This window comes from Myiozetetes cayanensis, unplaced genomic scaffold, assembly GCF_022539395.1.
Source record: "Myiozetetes cayanensis isolate MyiCay16 unplaced genomic scaffold, myiCay2020 scf5-8, whole genome shotgun sequence".
NCBI classification, from domain to species: Eukaryota; Metazoa; Chordata; class Aves; order Passeriformes; family Tyrannidae; genus Myiozetetes; species Myiozetetes cayanensis.
In genome coordinates this window covers 63616404-63639261 of record NW_026087742.1, presented here as the reverse complement: position 1 = coordinate 63639261, position 22858 = coordinate 63616404, and the positions used below count along the sequence as shown (strand labels likewise).

General features: G+C 37.6%; 1 protein-coding gene across 1 annotated transcript in view; it reads right to left on the bottom strand.

Annotated features, from left to right (window-relative positions):
* The window catches only part of TRPC4 (transient receptor potential cation channel subfamily C member 4), a 134823-nt gene that overhangs the window by 72917 nt on the left and 39048 nt on the right, over positions 1 to 22858 (bottom strand). The window contains exon 2 of the mRNA XM_050331615.1: positions 10817 to 11221. Coding sequence (XP_050187572.1) covers positions 10817 to 11194 — 378 coding nt within the window. The 5' untranslated portion in view covers positions 11195 to 11221. The remainder of the gene's footprint in view (positions 1 to 10816; positions 11222 to 22858) is intronic.

Here is a 22858-nt window from a genome sequence, read left to right as displayed (position 1 = left end):
TTCCATTTCCTGAGAACCTGTATCTCTAGTCTGATTAGAAAAGTGTGGAAAAGCTCTTGCTTTTACCTGTTTTTTCTTCTTCTCCCAAAATGGCTCCAATATTTACCTGGAGAGGTGGAAGGAAATTGTCTTGCTTATACAGGAAGGTCTTGAGAGAAACATCAGAAAAAGAAGTGTTCCTAAAATCTGAGCTGGATCCTTTGTTTATCCCTGAGCTTCATGGATATAGGCACAAGAAAAGGCATTCCATTGGCTAAGGAATGAGAAAGATTGTTTTAGAAAAGGAGCTTTTGCAGAAAGAACAATAACAGATTGGTGGCCTCCCTTGGTATCAACAAACTGTTTAGGAGATACAAGTGTCTAAGAGGGTGGGAATTAGCTAAACTGGTATCAACAAACTGTTTAGGAGATACAAGTGTCTAAGAGGGTGGGAATTAGCTAAACTTCTTTACAACTTATTGCAACTATTTAGCATTGCAAAGTAATTTGAAATATCTTCATGGCTGTGGAGTAAATTTCATGTTTGAGAAAATTAAAATGGTTATACTCCCAAATAACAAAGTGGGAGTCAAGCAAATTTGCAAAACACTTAAAGAAAGATGTTTTCTCTATTTTAAAAATATGAAGAGAAGGGAATACAAAAGAGTATGGCAGGGACAAAGAAATCTCCTAAATCTTCAGAAGATACAGAAGAATTTCATAGTAATTGAGCAGGAAAGAGAAATTTCATGTTATCAACCAGGTTGTTTGTATTTACAGTAGATGTATAAAACTAGTTGGTGCAAACAAAATGGTGTCAGACGTTTTTGCATTTTCTGCAAATATTCAGCTGTATTTCGGTAGTACATAAATGTAAGGCTTTGAGGGTAGATATTTCAGGTTTCCTTTTTATTTTCTTTCCAGAAGGCCTCATACATTGTGACAAGCCTGCAAGCTTAGATAATATTTTATTACCAACCCCCAGTAGTGTTTTAGTTGCTCAGTTGAAAGGGGAACTAATTTTGCCTCCTGCCAGTCTGGGGCAAAGATGTGGAAGATATGGATCCTGGCACTGACATAAAATACAATTAAAATACTTTTGTCAGCACAGTATGTGAGATACACATCCTCTATCCAGAAAACAGTTACTAAACTGACAGGCTAAATTGGTAGTCTCCCAAGACAAGAAAGTCTCTGTAATCACATTAACGTACTCTGTCAGTCAGTCCCACTGTGACTTCTGAATCTGTTGGACTGCTCCAGCTGGATGTTAACAGGAAGGAATATTAGAAATTCTAAATTCCTGCAAGTTTTCCAAAAGAGACAGATGATTAAGATCTGAAGAAAATTCTGGAGTGTGAGCACAACTATTTTAGTATACACCAGAGAATTCAAAAGCTCTTCAAAAGCTTTGATGAACACTCATAACATCAAAAACAGGGGAAATTCAATCATGATGCACATAGCTATGTGGAAATCAGATTCCATACATTTCACTGCTCACACATCAATTTGACAAGGGATGCTCTGTGAGTGGTGTGTGCAGGGCCATATATTAGCAAGCTTCTTGACAGTGGTGTGTTTCTGTTTTTTAAATTTTCATAGTGTCTTCTCATGGCTGTAGGTTTGGAAAGATTTTATAGATTATAAGCCATGATTGCATATTTGAATCTCAGTTAAAAAGTCTTTCAAATTCTACTCTTCCAACAAGAAGTATTTCCACGAGCAAGTTCAAGGTAACTGCATTTCAGCATGGTAGTTCCCCATAGGAAAGGAAGAACTCTAGAATGGCTCTTTGAAAATATTTTTCAGTACTTTCATTTCTAGCATGAGCTTAAAACAAAAAGTGTGAAAAAACCAACAGATAATGACAGAAAAGCACTTCACCTTTCTAGATCTGTAACACTTCAAGTTTAGGCAGAAGTTTGGTTCACCAGTTCTCTTTAAAATAAAACTGTTATCATCAATATTTTCTGAACTTCTGCAAACTGCTAAAATACAGGACTAGATTTACAGCTGGTAAAAGTCATACCACCACATAGAAGTCTGTAAGGATCCTGCTAGTCAGAATTTTTTTATGTTGCAAATAAATATTGCTCATTATTTTGTACAGGTCAAGAAACTATCGTGTTTCCCCATATTTTGACATGTCTTTTGCTACTGCTTCAACTTTGGAATATTATGATTTAGCATTTGTTACAAGGTGATGGGTGCATATTGTAGAGCACATTGACTATCTCAATATTGAAATTGTTAGTAGCTCTATTTGATGGCACCAGGATACCAGTTTCTGGAGTATTTCTTGAGTAATTGTCACAGGTTTTTCTACTCACCCACCCACCTTACCTCTGATTCATATAAACACAGACAGTTTGGGTTTATTGCCAAGACATAATGACATTTATATGCAGCTTTTTTTGAACTTGAAAATAGTCAGCATCTCTCCAAAAATTAAAGAAAAATACTTTCATAAATCCATATCTCTATCTTATATACAGTTAGTCATCTCCACCTTTATGGTACAGCTGTCCTTACAGGCTACATGTTTTTTTCATCTGGCCAAATGGTTATATGAAAGACTGAACATGTAGATAGGTTGTTATAGATATAAACTGAAATATATCCTACACAGCCTCTTCCATTCATCTCTGTCTATCAATATGTTAAAACCTGTCAGAAAATAATATCTTATCAGATGCACCTGGGAAAAAAATACTCAGCTACCCACTCAGGCAGCTAGGAGTGGGAAGAACCAGCTTTTTGCTCTCACGTTCTGCTTCAAGGATGTATACTTCATGCCCCAAAAAATATCTTTGCATTGCATCCTCCATACTCATTACTAGCTAGACTGTCATTAATCAGAACATTCAGAAAAATGCATTCAGAAAAAAGTTCATGAACTTCTGTGGGAGACATTTTTAAAACAAAAATGATGCTTTAATCTCAACAGCCAAAAAGCATTACATAAGTCATTGAGACTGGTATTTTCCAAAGTTACCAGAGAAAGTTTTAGATACAAAAACTACAAGTCATCATGCAGTGGTCATAAAGTCTTTCTTTCTGCCCCTGATTTATCACTATAACTCCCAGTTCAGTAATTAGGTGAAAATTTGAAAGAACGTTAAAAAAACCCTCCAGATTCAATATTTTGTAGTTCAAGTCCACTGCAAGTGTGCTGGGCCTGCCTACAACCTATATACATTCCCTGGTCTTCTCCATGATGGCCTACATTGTAACCAGGATGAAATACAACCCTGACATAGCAGCTTTCCCATGTATACCATTGGGTTGTGTGGCAATGCAGAGGTGGGAAAACGATATCCCATGAGGCTTGGAAGGAAAATAATGGGTGAAAGCTGACTAAAGCTCTGCAGACATTAAGAGCAGCCTGACTGAGACTGAAGCTGAGCTATGAGTGCAGCTCCAAAGAACAGAACTGGCTTCATCTCAGGACACTGGGACTCCTCAAAGGGCAATTTCAAGTAGTCCAAAGATACTAAGAGGCACAAAAAGAACAGAGAGGGTGATGTGATCACATGTGGGGAATTTGCAAGGAGACAGGAGCCTCTGCCAGGCCTGATAGGAGCCCTGTTAGACGTGCGGAATCCATGCTGCCAGCATTTCAGGATGGAAAATGATTCTTCGGGCTCTGTCCTGCTTTCATGCTGTTTCCTGACTTTTCACCTTTAGACTTTTTATCTATTTCTGGGAATACTGCCAGACTGAAGGCACTTTGCCTGCGAAACTGTCTAGCCTTGCTGTCTGTATCCCTTCCCAGATAACTTAGGTGAGTGCCTGAATATCCACGTAGAAGCGTGCTTCAGTGCCCTAGTAACTATACTGTACAACATCCTTGACTCTTCCTCACACAGGACCATCCCCCTCACCCTGGATGTTCTCTCACACATCCTTTTATTCTCTCCAAAACTACATAGCAACACTGTTAAAGAAAAATCAGATGTTGAAACACATTTTGGCATAAGATCAATCATTGTTTATGCTGATGAGAATTGCATCAGTAGATTCAAGTGAAAGACAACTTGTATTGTCAACACCTCCTCTTCTTTTCTACCTTCCCACACTCCAAATAATTATCGATCAGCTACATGCGTCAAGATTTATAAAATATAACTTTAGGCGGTGACAGCAAAATAATGCCCCTTCTCTCCCTACCTCCCTAAAAGTCCTAAGATAGCAAGCTTTCCTACTGATCCAACTGATTAACTCTTCCTGTCCAAGAGTTTGCAATGGCTGCTAACACACTGAATAGCACATAATGCCAGAGCAAGCTCCCAGGTACTGGTCTGCCCATTATCCATATCAGGGTGTTGGCCAGACCACCACGTTACTTTCTGCTACTCTTTCAACACCCAGATGTGGAACAATGGACTGGTGTTTACCTGGATGAAGATGCTGTCACCCTACACCCTGTGAACAACAAAATGTCCCTGGAGAGCATTGTGGATGTGGCATACAGCACTCTTAGAATTTGTTGACTGTGTTAGATTCATAGAATCATAGAATCAATAAAGGGAGCTAAAAGATCAGCTAGCTACAACCCACCTGCCATGAGCAGGGAACCTTCCATTAGAAAAGGTTGCTCAGGCCCCTTCCAATCCAGCCTGGTGCAGTTCCAGCAATAGGGCATCCACAACTTCTCTGGGCAACCTGTGCCAGTGCCTCACCACCCCCCTAGTGAAGAATTTATTTCTATTATCTAATCTAAATCTACTCTCCTTCAGTTTAAAGCCATTTCCCCTTGTCTTTCCACAGCATTCCTGGATTTCCATCTGGTTTGCAAGGTATCAGAGATGCTATCTTTTTACATATGACCTCACCCATCTCTTCCAGATGCCATTCCTTGTAACATAAAAGTACATTATCACAGCTTGTTGTGGTTACCCCCTACACAAAACTTTCATATCCTTCCATTTAGCTCTTTCCCTCACAGATAAAGGCTAGAACATACCAGACCTAAAGTCTACCATGACCAGAGAGATTACTAAAGCCACCCTTACATGCTGATGAAGAAGGGTTGCTCACAGTCTGTCTGAAGAGAAAATGGTAAGTATCCCTATCTTTTTCTGAGGAAGTCGCAGAACCTGGTAGTGAAATCATGGACTTGATTCCATAGTTCTGAGTGCAATCCAAATGGTGTCTAACCAGATTTGCAGAAAGCATAGGAGCTGTGGGGAGATCCAGGATAATGGAAGAGGATTCTTCAAAGTGAGTGTATGTTCCTTTAGGGTAGGTGGACATTTCTAGGTCCACTGTATCAAGTAGCACTGACAATCCGTGCTGTCATCATCTTAACTTCTAGCTTCTAACATTTAACTCCTAGCCTTGAAAAGGCAGTAAAAAGTCATGAAGGTACTGAAATGATATTTAAGGTATCAGGATCTTCTACCATTCCTAAACACATGCCAGACTCTTATATCCTGTCTCTGATACCCATATGATGCATCTTTCAGTCCTTCAGAAATGTCTGTCTATATATTCAAGTCTCAGAGGTTTGGGGTTTTTCTCTTCTAATCAATATTTTTTCCCAAATATTCAGACAATGGACTGAACTTAGCCTTTCTTGGGCCTTTAAGATATTGCCAGGAAAATCCATGAAACCCAACCAAAAAAACTGTATATGCCATGGACTTGCATTTTTAGAGGCCAACACAATGACAAGCTGAGCCCTGGCTTCCTTGCTTGACTTTGACTGGCACAATAAGTAGAAGAAAGGATCTTTGCATAAAGTAGTTTATGATGTGATTTTACTGGATGTCTCAGGAGGGCAAAAAGGCTATGAGAGTTGCAGCAAGTGGATTCCTACTTCTAGGATTATGCCAGCAATTTCTCCTTTTCTCTGCACATGGTAAAGACACTAGCACCTTTGGGAAAGGCAATTTGAGGGTGACATTCGATCTGTGCATCCAAAGCATCCACAGACTGCTACAAAGTAGATTTACCTCACAAATTATCTTTGTGGTTACTAATGTTTTGGTTCAAAACGAATTAGAACAAAGCTGCAGGGGCTGGAGTCTGTCAGCTTCCACCTTAACAGAATCACAGAATCATTTAGGTTGGAAAAGACCTCTTGACGATCTTAGGATCTCTGGATCGTCAAGTCCAACCTTAAGATCATTGAGTCCAACCACCATAACCACCATTCTGTGCCCAGCAATATTTTCACATTAATTGACAGTCACACCACAGAAGAAGTGAATCAGGGACATGTCACAATGATCACGTCCCTCCCTGTCCCAAAGTTCTCCATCCTCTAGCAATTCCCTTATATTTGCAAATGGCAGTCTAGCATTAGCACAGTACTCTTTTTAGACTTCTGCAGAAAGCTGTCCCTAGGGTGTCCACCCATTAAAAATACCCAGAAGCGTCACAAGATCGACATCTAACAGTGAACAGGAAAGCATAAAAGCACTGCCATGTGCTTTTGCTAGTCAAGCAATGCCTGTAAACATTGCAGTCAATTTCCAAGCCCCAAATCTGGTCTGTCAATTAATACAATGCTAAACTATTCAAGTTTAGAAACTGAGACTTCAGCTTCACTTATTTCCTTTCCAACATTGTTAGAAGGCAGCTACACCTCTGCTTCAGTCTTCCCTGAATACACAAGAATATCTAGACAGTCAAACACCCAGCTAGAGATCGATGCCTGGGTTCCTTAAGCAGTAGAGCACACTATCGATTTACAAAGGTATTCTACTTATCTTTTATGCTGCCTAACCCCTATCCCATCTGTGGATACTGCATGCAATTTAACAAGATTAAAACATTTTCTACAGATACTAAATGTAAAGGAACAACTTTTTCCCCCCTTTTAATTTGGCATTCAGCTATCCCTCAGAGTAAGCAACAAGTGACTTGGCAGATAATTCAGGACATATGGCGTTGAAGAATGGTAATTTAAAAGTACTTGGACAAGTTTCCTCAACTTCTCAATTCACACTAATTTGTGCTATTCTCTTTTACATGTGCTCTAGCAGCTGGTACAGCTAAAAAAGCATAGAAAATATAATGAATATAATGCAAGTGACAAAAATAACCTTTTCCTGAGTTGTATTAATGTATAGTGCAAAAACCTCACTCACAAACTGGGTAACAGAAGGAGTTCAAAGACAATTCAGAGCTGTTAAAAACACATGCCTCATCTGTAGTCACCAGGTGGCACCAGATATATCCATATATTGATAATCAGCTTAAAACCACTGTAACCCATGTGGTCTTTGAAATGCAAAGCAGATCATGTATGGACATTAGGTAGAGCCCTACAACTGAGTGGTCAGTAGACTAGAGACTATAGATTTAACTTAAACAAGATCTGACTGTTTTATTGTTTGGGTTTTGGTTTTGGGGGGTTTGTTAGGGTGTTTCGGGGTTCTTTTTTTGGTTGTTTGGGGGTTTTTTGAGGAGAAAGTGTTAGAGACTAAGATTCAGTGGCATCTCCTGATTTGGAGATGTTGGGTGGAAAACTTAAAAAAATGCAAAGCCATATTATTTTAACTATATGCATTGATTCTTGGTCAGAATTAACACATTTTTACTTTTTTTCCCCTTTTCTCTTTCAACATTTACATATTTAAAGAATTAAATCAGTTCTTTCAAAATAAAATCAGTTCTTTCAAAAGATACATTTCAGCAGTCCTGAAGAATTGTAGTTTTCTGTTGATACAAGAAGACATTTTCTTCTAGCTTTCTGACATTGTCAATGTGCTCTTGAATTATATAAGAAATTCTATGCTTAAAAATAATTTTATTTTACAAATATAGCTACATTATTGTATAAGGTGAAGCTGAAATTAGCTATGTACCATACATAGGATATTACCTCATTAATATAAAAAGATAGTGAGAGCTAATTCATTTTCTTGTGGATCATATCAGATTTTTTCCAGCATCTGTATGTTTATAAATTTATCACTAATAAATATTATTTCAATTAGTTCAATGTTCAATAATTTTATCACTAACAGTTTGTGGAATCTAAACTGTTTCTGGTGCTTGGCCATATCTAGCACATGCATTTTACTTTATCTTCTTGTCTGTCCCCTATGGGAATAACTTTTCATCAAGGGCAAAAAAACAAAAACAAAAACAAAAAAACAGTAAAAAGGGTGAAATCTTGACCTCAGTGGGCCAGGATTTTATCGCATATCACTAGGTTTATACAAAGAAGGAAAACCAAACAGCCAAAGATACCATCTTATTAAAAGCAAAGAGTCTGAAAAGGAATCATCATCTAAACAATATGGTAAATGTTTACAAATAATAGTAATCAAAAAAGTCAAGCTGCAGTTTGAAGCAGTTTCAGAAAGAACATGATTCTCCAGGGAAAAAAAAAGTCAATAATTCTCAGTATCCAGATTTTATATCTTTAGCTCATTGCAATGATTTTTCAGTCAGCAAGTACCTTTGGTTACAGTAAATTCATTGCTGAATTACTGCAAAAATGTCATTCACATTTACATTCTTTTCAGCATGCCATTTTCCTAAAAATGAACCAATATGACTGTCTAAACATATGACACCCATAGAAGCTTAATGGTTGCTGGGGTCCCCAATGTATACAACAGCATACACATGTAAATAACCTGTTTGCAATTTACCGTTTTTGCATGCACTGGCTTGCAAGCAGAACTTGCATTGGCAATGGGCAAGCCTAGACTTTTACAGGCACAAGAGGAGATGTCTCTGTTCAAACGATTTGTGATTAATCTTCAGTAAGACCCCCAGCAAGTGCAATCTGGGAAATAAAGAAAGAGCAGGAGGAGCAGAACTCTTCATACAAGCCAGCAGCGGAGTTTGGCACTGAAACAATAAGCTTAAGCTTCAGCCCACAGATCGAACCTCTAGACTGGAGAAAAGCAGTTTGTGGATAATTTAACACTGTAGTATGCACCCAAAAATAATCCTACCTTTTCACTGCTATAGCATGAAGCTCACCTAAAACAAGTTTTACTATTTGTATTCAATCATTTTCATTACAGCAGCTGTGGCTCACGTGAAAAAGTAGCTCTGAAAATCTAAAGAACAGTCTAAAATTTAGGTAGCTATTTTAAGGTGAATTTGTAGACTCCCTCTAGCAAAGCCAAAAAGTAGTTTATGCTCTCATAAAGCAAGTAGTTGAGAAAGCCAGCATGAGGTGCTCTCTGGGGATCTCCATTTTTCTCCACTGCAAAGGGAAGCCCAGGGAGCCAGATCAGAGATGAGACATATCTTTGGATGGCTACCATTAAGTGACATGAACTCTGCTCTACAAATGGTAACTTCCACTATAGAGGCTGGAGAATGTGTGTTTTGAGTGGTTTGGCATGGGGCTGTGCACTGATTGTTCCGGGTTCTGGTACACTGCACTGAGAAATTTCTATACACTGTATTCTCATCTCCACTGTCAGTTGAGAAATAACTAAATGAGACAAATAAAAAGTGAATCTAGGGTTTTTTTCCCTTTCTCTGACATAAATCTGTTGTCATTTTAAAGGAGCTCTGCTTTTACTGTCTAGAAGACAAGGCAGGCATACATTATTGCACAAAGACCTACTATACTTCTTTTTTTCCATAACAAAAAAAGCATAGAATTTGTGTTAGTTTATCAGCAAAAATTATACCTTTTACCTATTATCTGCAATTATATCCACAGCAAGTACATTTTACTGTAATTATATTGTATTCATTATCTGTGGAGGGGCTGTAATCATTCAACATACCATTCATTGAAATACATTTATAGAGTACCTATAATACATAAAATTCAAAATTGATGAAAATATAATACAATATTACAACTACTTTTAAGGTTTTTCTTCCTACAAGAGTCCAATGAATATCAGAATTAATGGGCTATGTTATCCTGTCTCCACTCTTTTTTTAAAAAGAGAAGGATGTGCAAGAGGCTAACTACTTCCTAGAGATGTCTCAAGGCAATGCAAGGGCAGGCAGAAGAGGTATCACATTATAAATGAGCTGGTATGTAATGATTTTTTTCCTTTGAGAGAAGACAGAAAGAAAGGGAGAGAAGTTTGTACATTTTTAGGTGTACTTGATAGGATAGATGACTACTTAAGACAGGGCTGAAGATCTGATCAGTTGGGTCATGCCTCCTAGTGCTGCCTTGCTGAATTTGGAGATGATGACCTCCCCATGGAGGGGTTGAAACATTCACTGACTTTTATGGGAGTTTCATAATTTTTTAAAAAAATATTTTAATATTTTAATATTTTAAAAATATTAATTCAAATGGACCACGTATTACCACTACTGTTCTTTTTGTAATTATTTGCTTCTTTGAATGATTAAAGACTTCCCAGTAGGAATAATATTAGCATTATACAGAGAGGGCTTATGGGAAAGACAAAGAGAGACTTTTAACCAGGACCTGTAATGGTACGGAAAGAGGCAACAGTTTTAAACTGAAAGGGGTAGGTTTAGATTGGGCAGAAGGAAAGCCTATTTTACAGTTAGGGTAGTGAGACACTGGATCAGGTTGCCCAGAGAAGTTGTGGATGTCTCATTCTTGGAAGTGTTCAAGGTCAAGTTGGATGTGGCTTTGAGCAACCTTGTCTAGTGAAAGATTTCCCTTCCCATGTCAGGGTGTTGGAACTAGATGATTTTTAAAGGTCCTTCTGACTCCAAACAACTTGTGATTCTATGATGTCTAAACATAGATATATACAATGCATACAGCATCAAAGTAATTTATCTTTTGATTTTAAACATTTGTGTGCAAGGATGATGGTTGGTTTTGGTTTTCTTTTTGCTTACTCCCTTTGCCCAATTCTTCTCTTTACATTAGAGCAGACTACAAACTCAGAGAAAATCCTGCACGTACCTGTTTCTCCCCACTGGGCTTCTTGTGGTTTAACAGCAGCTCCACAGCACCAACCACCTCCTTCCGTATGGCATGCAACAAAGCATCTCCCACATAGACATTAAAACTTAAGAGCAGCTCAATGAGCTCAAGGTTCTCATTTTCAATTGCAATAAGGAGTGCGGTTCTTCCCAGGGGATCAATGCAGTTAATATTGATTTTGAAATAAATTTCTGCTTCCTCCAAAGCTTTCTTTACACTGGCATAATCTCCTTTCTCCACAGCATTCAGATAGGCTTTCTCTGAATGAGACAGTTCAGACTCTGCCCGTACGATGCGAAGAGGGATACGATCTCTGTAGGGAGCATTGACGCTTCTCTTGTAGTAGAACTGGGCCATATTTTATGCCATTCTAATACTTTATCTCTGCAAGATGAAAACAAAGATTAAGTCAATAATTTATTTTCGGGGTACAGTGCATCAAATTAATATTTGCAATATACAAGTATTTAAAACATATTAAAAAGTGATGTTGAAACACACACAAATGATGTCTATCAATAGAACTTCTAAGATCTGCAAAAGAGGAAGCCAAAATATTGCTTGTTTTTAACTTACCAAGTCAAAGCATATCTGTCAGCGTACCATTTGCTTGTATGCGTATATTAGACCTGTGGCAAACATGAAATGACATGATACAAGGTAGTTTGCACCAGAAGTGTAACTCCATCCTTAATTTCTTCATTCAGTCCCACTACCTCATGTTTCCCACAGTTGGAGAGTAAGCTCTTGGACAGTTGCCACTGCTCAGTAGATTTAAGGGCACTCACACATTTTAAGCTTGATTTTAGTGGCTATGTCACCTAGAGATTGGTTCAGTTGCCCGCATAAGCTACTGAGGCCCCTCTGAGATGCTCTGGTTATGTCATCTGTACTCCAGCATGTCTCAGGTCATACACAAGGTCTGTGCACATTCGGTACCTCCATGAAAATGTCTCTGACATCCTACAGCCATGTGTCACTCAGGGATTGTGTGTGGACAACTAAATACACCCCTTCTTATCTGTTTCTTTAGGTCGGGTAGAAAGAATATTTTAGAATTTGAATAGTTATTAGCATTTACATCTTCCTAGTGCTCAAATGCCCAGAATTATCTGCGGGAAGAATTGTTTTGTACAGTTAAGCAGTGAGCTTCCCTACGAAGATTTTGATTCAATCTCATATGCTATTAGAAAACCATTCACATAAAATGCTTTTCTCAGCAGAACTCACTAATGTATAAATTAAAATTCAGACCCCAAAAGGAAAACCAAAATCCATAGGAGATGAATTTCCAAGGACTGGTAGATAATAGTCACAGTTTTGATTCTGTACACTTCAGTTCCAAACCAGAATTAATACAAAAACATAGCAGCTATAAAACAACTCTAAAGTCTTACTTTTAAAAAAGCATTTAATGTCTGTGCTTTTATTCTGTATACATTATGCAAGGACTTTGCAAAAATAATTTCTTCTAACAGAATGATTTTCTCCTGGGTCTATCTTCTACCTGGGTATAAAAAAAGAAATAAGGAAGAGGAAAGACTGAAGAGAAAAATTTTACTTCAAAGAAAAAAATACACAAAAAATATTTCCCACTGTTGTCCAATTAGAGGTTGAACAGTTTATTAAATGAAGAACTGTAGTTTCTTGAAATTTTCTCAGCTGATACTGTAAATTGCAGTAAACCACTGCCTTTTCCTCCATGTCTTTCAGTCATTAAAATAAAATCTCTGTTTAGATCCCAGTTAAAAAAATAGTATATATTTTTATTATTTTTAGGTTTTGACTCCTCAAAAAAAAAATCACTAACATAGTAAGTGAGGAACACAGTAATTATCTTCTCCACTTTCCTTATGCAGTGTGATGAGAGGCAAGTAGATCAACAGGGCTTGAGACAGGTAGAAGAAAGAAAAGGAGACACATGAGAAAAATTCACCTCCATACCAATATACAGGAGCTCAGGAACTGCAATCCTTTACAAGATGTTTCCCAATTTTCCCTATAAAACGGCATCAATCTGCAGTCTGGGCTACTAGAGGTTGCACAGTTTGTGGATTATGTTCTGTTAATCTCACTCTAAGTAAACTACACTGCAGATCCATTGCACAGTTTTATGCTCCTGGGACAGATATCACATTCTTATTGATAATGCACTGTTATTTTACCAGTTAGATTTTAATTCTTTCCTTTCAAAACTAGAAGTTCAATTCAAGCAGGAAAAAGTGTATGTTCAGACCCAAATTAACAGACTTAAGTGTAGAAGTTCACAAGTAGGTATCTACAAGAAAGGTGGGCTGCTATATTTCTATGATAGCAATAGATTTAGAGTTTTATTCCTCTGCTCACAAACTGTGATCTGGTACTGGATGCTGAAGGGCATCCTGCCTGACTGCATCTGCCACCTCACAATGACTTAGGTCCCAACAATGGCTCTATTTCATATCTGTCAGGCAGACGTTGAGTTAACCCACAATGCACACACATTATTCCTCAAGACAAGTAGAGAAAACTGAGGGACTGCAACTGGAAGGTCAATGCTATAAGCTCATCTCTCTTGAAAGCACAGGAATGAATAAACAGATCATTATCTCCCTGTTTATTGGGAGTCAAACTAGGAATTAATTTATATTAATGAAACCAGGCATCATAGAGATCCTTATGGTAGCGGAAGAGTAGAGAAACCTATGGATGGGATCTATCATAATTTCACTAGGGTGATTTGAGGATTTCGTGTTTCTTTATTTTTATAAGAGTGAGGAAGACCTGTTATTGTCTCACTGTATACCATAAGAAAAACACTTGTTGGAACCTTTTTTGCTTACCTTCACATGATTCTTGAAAATTAGATCTGAGCTTACTTTGTCTCTTTCAGAAGAGACATGTTAAGCACACGTTGTCTTTCTTCTAAATAGCTGTCCTCTGCTAAGCTTTCTTTCCTTCCTGCAACACTTCCTGAAAATATCATCCATACATAAAGTTTTGTATTAACTAAAAATCTATGTTTACATGCAATTAGAGAGAAGAGATTAATTGCTGATACAGCATGCTCCTGGAAGGTGATATAAACATCAAAAATAATGGTTCCTGGGTGTTTACAAAAATAATTTGTTTGTTTGTTTTATCAACAGGCAGATAGTTTTGTATGACAACTGTTACTGTGCCGTCACATGTAAACATGCATATGACAAATTTACACAGGCACATCATGAGAGCTGTACTAGGAGTAGCCAGCAGAGGTAAGGAAGCCTCCAATTGCTTTAAGCTTCTCTGCAGGAACAAGAGGCTAAAGAAACAAGAGGTCCAATACACTAGAACAGTGTGAGGGAAATGAAAGAAAAAAAAATATGGTTCCAAACTTGAAAAAATTGTAACTGTAGTCTCTAAATTAGAGTCCACACATCTGACATGCAATAAAAAGACTTCTCAAAAGAAACAAAGACAAAATAACTCTCTCTAAATAACTGTATAGTGCTTCCTGCTTTGCCAAGGAAATATCATCAGTACCTGAGCACGAGAAGTATATAAAAAAGGAAACTATAATACTTTGACAGAAAATAGATTCTTACAAGACAAGATTTCTTTCTTAACGTCCAGCTTTATTTACACCTGCTACAGACAACTATTTCAAATTATATGGGACTAGTTTTTTTTATGCAGGAACAGTAACATTTCACCTTCTTTTTAAACCTTTAACATTTCTACTCTATTTATCATTATTTAATCATTTGATAATCCTTAAAAAAGTCTGATGTTATGAATTTTACTGACGCTAAATACACAATAGAAAATTTTCTTCTGCTGCTATATCGTGTGTGTGTGTGTATACATATATATATACACACACATATATATCTATATATGCACACACACACATGCATATTACAATCCCAGGTACAGAGAAGTTTCCCTATCAAAGATAAAGCTTAAAAAAAAAAAAAAAAAAAAGGCAATTAGAATTCCTTGGCATTTATCCAATCTCTATGTTTGCAGTATCTGCTTCCTTCCTCTACACATATGATCATATCCTCCTTATTTTTCCAGGAAACCCTTACTTGCATTTCCCTTGCATGCTGTTCCCTACGCCAAAACACTATCAATAGCCAGGTGCAGGAGGAGTATTGGAGCAACTCATCAACTGGCACCAAGGGCCTCTGTGACAAATCATTTTTACTGCCAGGGTGCATACATTGCAACCCTTTCAGATACAGGAAAAGACCAACATGTCTTCAGCAGATGAGCAGCTGGAGGGACATGGATGTGCTCCACAAGATCCACAAATGCAATTGCTGGAATACTCACTGACACTAACCTTCTAAAGATGCTTTATTTCCAACACTGAACACTGTTATACTCACTATAGCAGCATATATACTATACAGCTTCTTCTGTGATGTCATCAAAAGCACACTTCTGATTTTGCTCATGAGTTTGTTTTTCAGACTATTTGCATTAAAAAAACCAACAGGAAAAAAACCACAAAAACACAACAACAACAACAATAAACAACCGAAACTTCATTACTAACTCTGGTGTCACCCTGCTCAGGAAACCAGAACATTTATGACAAGTGAATAGTATGCTGGTTTCTCTGTCATCTTCTAAAACTATTTTATATGCAATTTTCATGGCAAAGGAAAGTTTCTGACATTTGCTATGTTCATGAAAGTATGAAATTTTCTTTCTAAAATAAATGTGTGACATACCAGCTTTAATCTGACACAGAACCCTATCTGATACACAGTAAAAATGATGTTCAAAAGAGCATTTTGGAAAGCAAGACTCTAGCTCTGATAAATTCCCAGTCCAAATGAAGCATAAAGTTCCTTCACTGTCAGTCACCAAAACAGACTGTTTCATTTCAATAAGAACAAAAGAAAATCAAGTTAAGTCTTTGATTTCTGAACACAGCATCAGTCCAGATACTGGCATACAACCAAAGTTGAACAAGTAACTTAAATGCATCTAGCATTGAGATCAACTGGATAGGCTGTGTCTATACTGCTAAACATACTTCGCCCAAAAATAGGACAGCTGAATGAGAACTGTCTATTGGGAATAACTCTGGGGTTCATGCTAACTCCCACACTTTGCCCGAAAATTTTGTAGGAAAATGTTAATTGGGCCGAGACAACAACTGGATTGATTCCAGGGACTGCTCAATAAACTTCAGTTGCAGGTGAAGCAGTTTCACTGACCACGTATGCCTTTAGCACTGTTTATTTACAACTGCTATAGCTGCCAATATATGGGGTCATCACCTGAAATTAATTTTTCATGGTTAGAACTACAATCAGCTTCAGACTTGAAAGCTAACAATTGCAAAAGTAGCAATTTGGACTTTAACACTGCATCATGCACGCAGAAGATAAACTGAATAGCTCAATATGGTGTATGTTCCCTCTGAGGCCATTGATTACTTTGGAAAAGAGCTAAACCTCCTGTTTGTTCTCTGCTTTAAAGTACCCTATAGTCCAAGTTGCACTAAAGCAAAGAGCATGACCTACAGCTGCAGTGAATGATGGGAGGCAAGCTGTCATGTTGTGTTCTGGCTTGAAATACAGCAAGGCAGGACATCAGCTATAAAGAACAACTTCCAGGGGCCAAGGTACAACGGATAAATAACACATTAAACTCTACTATCATTTTATAAGAGCATTTTAAAAAGATCGAGTCCTGGGAGAGTGTAAATGCTGACACTGAACGTGATAAACCTTTGATGCAGTGACATAGACTACTTGCTTAGGCGCTTTGGGGTTTTTTGTGTTTTTTTTTTTTTTCTTTTTCAAACTTTAAGACAGGATGCAGTTTCATAGCACTTTTGGGGGGGTTAAAGCATGGTGCTTCATATATAGTGTATGAATGTTCTGTAAGTTCACTTGATGCCGAATAGAAGGAAATTTTCATCTTCTGGGGCTGATGTCACAACAAATCTTAGCTGAGAATGACAGATTCTTCTTTTAACAGTGATCTTTAAGGTCAGCACTGGTATCGGCCTGAGGTTTAAGAAGAATTGAAATATTAAAAAAAAAAAACCCAAACCTTTAAGAGAGGCAGTACAAATTACTAATTGATCATAGAGAGGTAGGATGATTTGGTGTCAGGAATGCAGTATTGCAAAGCTGCATAATTTTTAAAATCAGAGATATTCAAGAACTTGCTTCTTCAAAAACTCCTAAAACTGAGCCTAATTTCATTTATTTCATGGGTGAAAAATCAGATGGCTCCCCCATGACAGAGCACCACTAGCTCACAGAAGTATCATTAGATGACAATATTAAATTAGTTCATCTTCCCAGTTTTACTTAAACTAGAAAAAGATACTCTTCAGAAAAAAACCAAGATGCATAGTTTTCTCTTGCTGATGGGTAGAATTATGCAAATATCCTTGAGAATCTCTGGGAATGACCCTGAAGCCTGAGCTATTTCTTCTTACTCAGAGGGGAATAGTGAAGCATTTAAGCCTGCTACCAGAGCAAAGGAGACAAAAAATGCTTTCCACTGACTGACACAAACTTCTTTGAAATGATGGATCATGAATGATGTGAGTCCAGCCTACACCCAGTAGGCACCCAGTTTCGGGTGGGAAGGACAGAGACAGCAATAACACAGATAATGATCTTAATGAGTGACTGCATCATCCAGTTGAACTGACCTTCCTGTCTCCTTGGCTGGTGCTATTCCCCAGGGTAAATTGAAGGAGCTCTCAAAAATAGTTTTCAAGAGAAAGTACTTCAGTATCATCTGGCTACACATAAGGCTGCCTTCCAGCATTTCCAACAGTAGTGATGACCTAATGCCCTGTGTATGTGATTCTGTAGTAGTCACACAGCATGGCAACAACTCTCAGGAGACATGGGGAGTGGGCTGTCCCCTGCTCCTGGATAGAGTGGGTGGTCTTTCTCCAAATGAGGAAAGCACGAGAGCAGAAAGTACACAATTTCTGCAGAGAAATCAAACTGTGGTTGGGCAGAAAGGGTCTGACTGTACAAGTTCACTGGAGGGGGTTAGCTTGGGAAATATGGAACAGGAGCATCACTTGTGGGAGTTATGCTATAAGTTGCAGGGACTTCTGTGTTTCAGGGTATACTTTCACACAGAACCACGTCTTCCCATGCTTCACATGATGCAGTTCCAGGCAGCATGCAGTTTGGCCAGAAAAGGGAGGGTTCGGGCAGACTGCCCAAATACTTCTAGTAAACATTTGCTAATAATGGCCAGTCTTCGCGAGCGAAGATCTGGGGAAGGTCTTTCCACCTTCCAGCCTGCGCATTGGATTTTTTAGGTGAGACACAGTGTGCGCGGAACTGAGCCCACCCTTTAATCCTAAGGTTCATCTGCCGGGGCCAAGCGAGCTTGGACGGTGGCAGCGAGGTCCTTAGGACGTAGGTGGGTTGCCTTTAAGGGCTAACGAGCCCCACCTGCCCGGGAAACATTTGCACAATGCAGTGTTTTTTTTTTTTAAACATTTGCTAATAAAAACACTGCATTGTGGGTCAATTTTCAGATGTACAACCTAAGCCACCCCAAGGATAACTTAAAACACTTCCTAGTATCTAAGGCCAATGGAGAGATCTGTGTACAAACATATACGCTCACATAAGCACTTTATGGTGCTACCCTCAGAGTGCTATGTGCATTTTGTGGGGAGCCTTGAAAGAGGCTGAACTAAAATAAAACAAAAGCTGGCAATAAATAAAGGCTACTTAGGAGAAACTCTTCAGGTTTGGGAATTTATTGGCCTTATTCTACCCACATCCTTAATGGCTCTGCCCTCTCACTGCTTAGAGACACTTGAGTAAGTGCATTTTAATACATTTTCCTGAAGGAATTCATAAAACTAAAATCAGGAAAACTTGTTATCTAAGCTCACCTACCAATAATAACCCACTAACTCAAGTAAAAAGAATTAAAATGATCAATCAAATCAAAATCAAATTTATATGTAAGCAGACCATTTAGACTCAATAGCAGACTATGATCCACAATCTAATTAGTTAGATAACATAAAATGAAGTTATACAAGTCTAGAAAAATATGGTTACCCATTGGTGATAAACCCCCAACCAAAGAATTTGATTTAAATCATTCAAATGTATAATTTGGTTAGTTAACTAGTCTAACAGCAAAACCTAATTACTATCTGGACCAAAGCCTGACAAAAATAATGAGAGCATTTTTCTCAAGAAATTGTACACTTATGTGATGACTAAGCCCTTCCTGCCCTTGTATCAATAAAGACTTCAAAGAATAGAATAGAAAACCAAAACTCCGACAACTCCTATTTACCAAAAGTCATAAAATGACAGCTTCATGTAATTCCAGACCTTTAAATGTATAGCACAGAACATTCTCTAATGAATAGCTTGATGAGGTATTATATAAGGCTTCTTAAATCCAGAGGAATAGTTCTTTCCAGAAATTTGCCTACACGGCCATATTGTCATTTATGCTTATGCCCAAATAACATTTCAGGATTAAAAGTATCTTGCTAAGTTAGAACAGGAGTGGAAAATATAAATAGTAACAATAAGAGAATTCTCATTGTTAGAGGGTGATAAAATGAGAAAGCTGTCATGGGGATTCCCTGGCTTACAAAGGCATGTCTATTATAATGCTCTATAGATCCGTGACCCAGCAGCAATTATGTGAGATTGCTAATAGCTCAAATACTTGGACCACCCTTCAGAAAGTTTGTATTTTCTTCCATGTGGGAGAAAACTTCAGGAGAACATGTATTGGTGTATTACAACACAAAAACTTTAAAAACAGGTCACTTTAAAATCTGAACTACAAATCTAGCTCAACACTCACTTATGAACTGCCTTCTGAGGTATTATGTACAGTCCTTTACTGTAAATAATGACTCCTCTCCCAAACATACATTTCATTATTCTACCATATTATTCACAGAAAAAATATATTTGACAGATAGGAAAATAGGAAATAATTGATACATAAAACTTTCACTGTGGAAAATGCACCTTTTCACAATTTCCAACTGGCAGAAGATTAATTCTGCATGCTTTTAGGGCAGTTTTTCACTCATCTAGTTTAAAAATTAATCATTCAAATTTATCTCTGGAAATAGGGAGCAAGCAACTTCATTTTGAAGCATCTGTGTTTCTGCACCTCGAGCCAGAGGGAACAAGTTCTAAACACAAGCTAGCCTAACTTCGATTCTCAAGGTAGAAATACCTTTTTGGCAAGACAATCAAATAAAAGTTGAAGAGAACAGGATGTGACGTTAAAATTTCAGGAAAATGAAACTCGGTTACAAGAAACTCTTTGAAACAATACTTTAATTATCAAGAAGACCAGATGTTATGAGAGATTCACAGACTTAAGAATTACTATAAATATCTCATTTAAACTATGACATAAGGCAGGTCAAGAGAAAATCAGCATGTTTCCTGGTCCTGAGAAGCCTGAACTGCAAAAGGCTTCCTGGGCCACCAAACTCAGCCTCTTACATGAGGAGCTCTCTCAAACAATCTGACTCTGAAAAGATCAGACTCCCTATCAGAAGTATATGGCATCCCCCTGCTAGGCCCACCTTCTCCTCCATTGCTTCTGTGAATGAGGAAGACTCATTCCTATGACCCGACAACTTCCTCAGTACTGAATTAGGTTCAGCTGTTGAGGACTACTGACAGGATCATCCTTCCTCCAGGACATTTGGAAAAAACCTGTAATTTCTTTAGACTACCTTTTGCCAGGCTGCACAAACCTGGTTCCTTTACATCTCCAGCCCATTCCTTGCACATTGGTGCCACCTGAAACATCCCAGGATGCCCTACTTGTCCCCAGCTGCTGCCCTGAAGGGGCTCTTATGTCACACCCTTGGTACTCTCAGACATTTAACTAGCAGTAGATGTCCCCAAGTGGTCAGCTGACTTCTGAACCTTCCAACTCCTTCCATGTTTTGCACTATGTCTTTGCCATACCACTTCTGAGTGACCAAAGTGTACATGTCACTGCAAGACACACCTCCCTGCATTCTCGTACAATGACTTCAATACTTCTCTATATTAAGCTTAGAAATTTTACTTGGTTAAGTTCTAAACCTACCATCACCTTTCTCAAGACTGTATCATAATCATCAACCTTCAATTTGCCGATAACCCATGTTCTTTTCCTCCTCAGCTCTTCTCAGTCAATAAACTTCTGGTGAAAGGAAAAAAAAATAATTTTACAAATTATTCTATAAATGCCTGTGGTACTTAATTCTGCAGTGATGCATATAAGAAAGAATTTCTCCACTTCCAGCAACCTCTCCCTCTCCAGTGCTTCAGTTTTAGTCAGTTTTCTCTTTACTTAGATGTCTCACATAGGTCTGTTAGTACTCAGTTACTACTCAGTAAGTCTTTGACTCTATGACCTCTTGTAGTTATGAATGTCAAATGTTCCTTTCCTGTAAACAGCATGAACTTTATATTTGAAAACTTTGTTCTAAATATACCCATCACCATTTTACTTTATCGAGTAAGATAGGTGGAATATAAATAACAGTGAGGCAAAAGAAAAGCGATCATCAAGAGGCTAAAAGTTATAGTGTTTACTCTTTTTTTGAAGTAAGTAAAATGACATCCACTTCATACCAGTGAATGTAACAGGTAAATACCATAGATATTAACCACATTCAGTGGTACTGTAGGTAGATGAAATATACCTAAACTTAAACAGCTTGTTAAGGTTTCTAACCTGTAATGTATTTATCTTGGTGTCTTTCTACAGTTAGCAGAAAAAAAGAAGTTCTGCTGCAAACAGTTCAGACTAATCTCCATTTCTTTCATTTGATTGTATATGTGAATATGAATCTAGGCCTGAACATCTGCATTTGAAGAAGTCTCTGAACCAAAGATGTTCAGAAAGTTCGTTTTGAAAAGAAAAAAATGGCAAATAAGAAATTGCATTTGGTCAAAACCAAAGGAATACCAATGTACAAAGGAAGACATGCCCTATCTTGATTAGTAATATCAGGAATATCTCCTGATATGTGGGATAGGCAGGTTCCTGTCACTACTGTAAACCAGATATATCAATAACCTATCTGCAGGCTATGGGTCAATGTTATTTTGAAAATGTTTCCCTTTGCAGGAAACTCTTTTCTTACTCTAATTCCCTTCTATGTACAAATACATATAACAGCACGTAAGGGACTGCACCATGAGTTATGGCACATGTCCCCTTTCAGATGCTGTGCTAAACCAACATATCAAACCGTTGGCGTCCAGTAGAAATCTCATAAACTGTCCTGAAATATTAAAGAAGGTCACCTATGCTCAAGGAATATATATGTACAATTCATTATAGCTGGTAAGCGAAGTAATATCTCCTTTTCCCTGAAATTAGTGTCCTCAAAGATGAAACCAACCCTAAGCTGCATAAAGAAGTTGACCTTCAAATACATACGTGCAAGCTATTAACATTATTCATCACTGTGCAGGTGTATCCTACATTCTCCATAATCCCCTTCATGCTAACATTGCACAGTTAGTGACATACTGAGTGTATGAATTTCTTTTTTTTTTTTTTTAATTATAGAGGATTAAGGTTATCTTTAGTGGTAATAGACAGACTACCTGCATTCCTGCATGTTTCCCTTTAAGAAGGATTTCAGGTTTCTTTCTGACTTCAGAGAATAGGAAGAAATTGAAATAATGCTATTTTGATACTGAACTTCTGGAAAAAAATTATTCCTGTGAGCAAGGAATAAAGTAGTATTACTAATACGAATGAAAACAGTTTGGTGTAGCTACTAAAAAAAAAAAAAGGAGTTTGTAAACACAATGCAGGTTTAGATACTATCTAATAGCTGCAGCATTTAATATTTCATCTTCTCACTTATTAAATTGCCATATTAATACAAGATCAGGCCAGTGTTTAGAATAATCAGCACATTGTTCCAAAGCATAATGTCTCTGAACTTTAATTTAAGCACCTTTTAACATAATTTTTAGAAAATAACATCAGGTTCCATCTAAGTCAATGCAGGCTCTCAGAAAATAGTATTTTATAAAA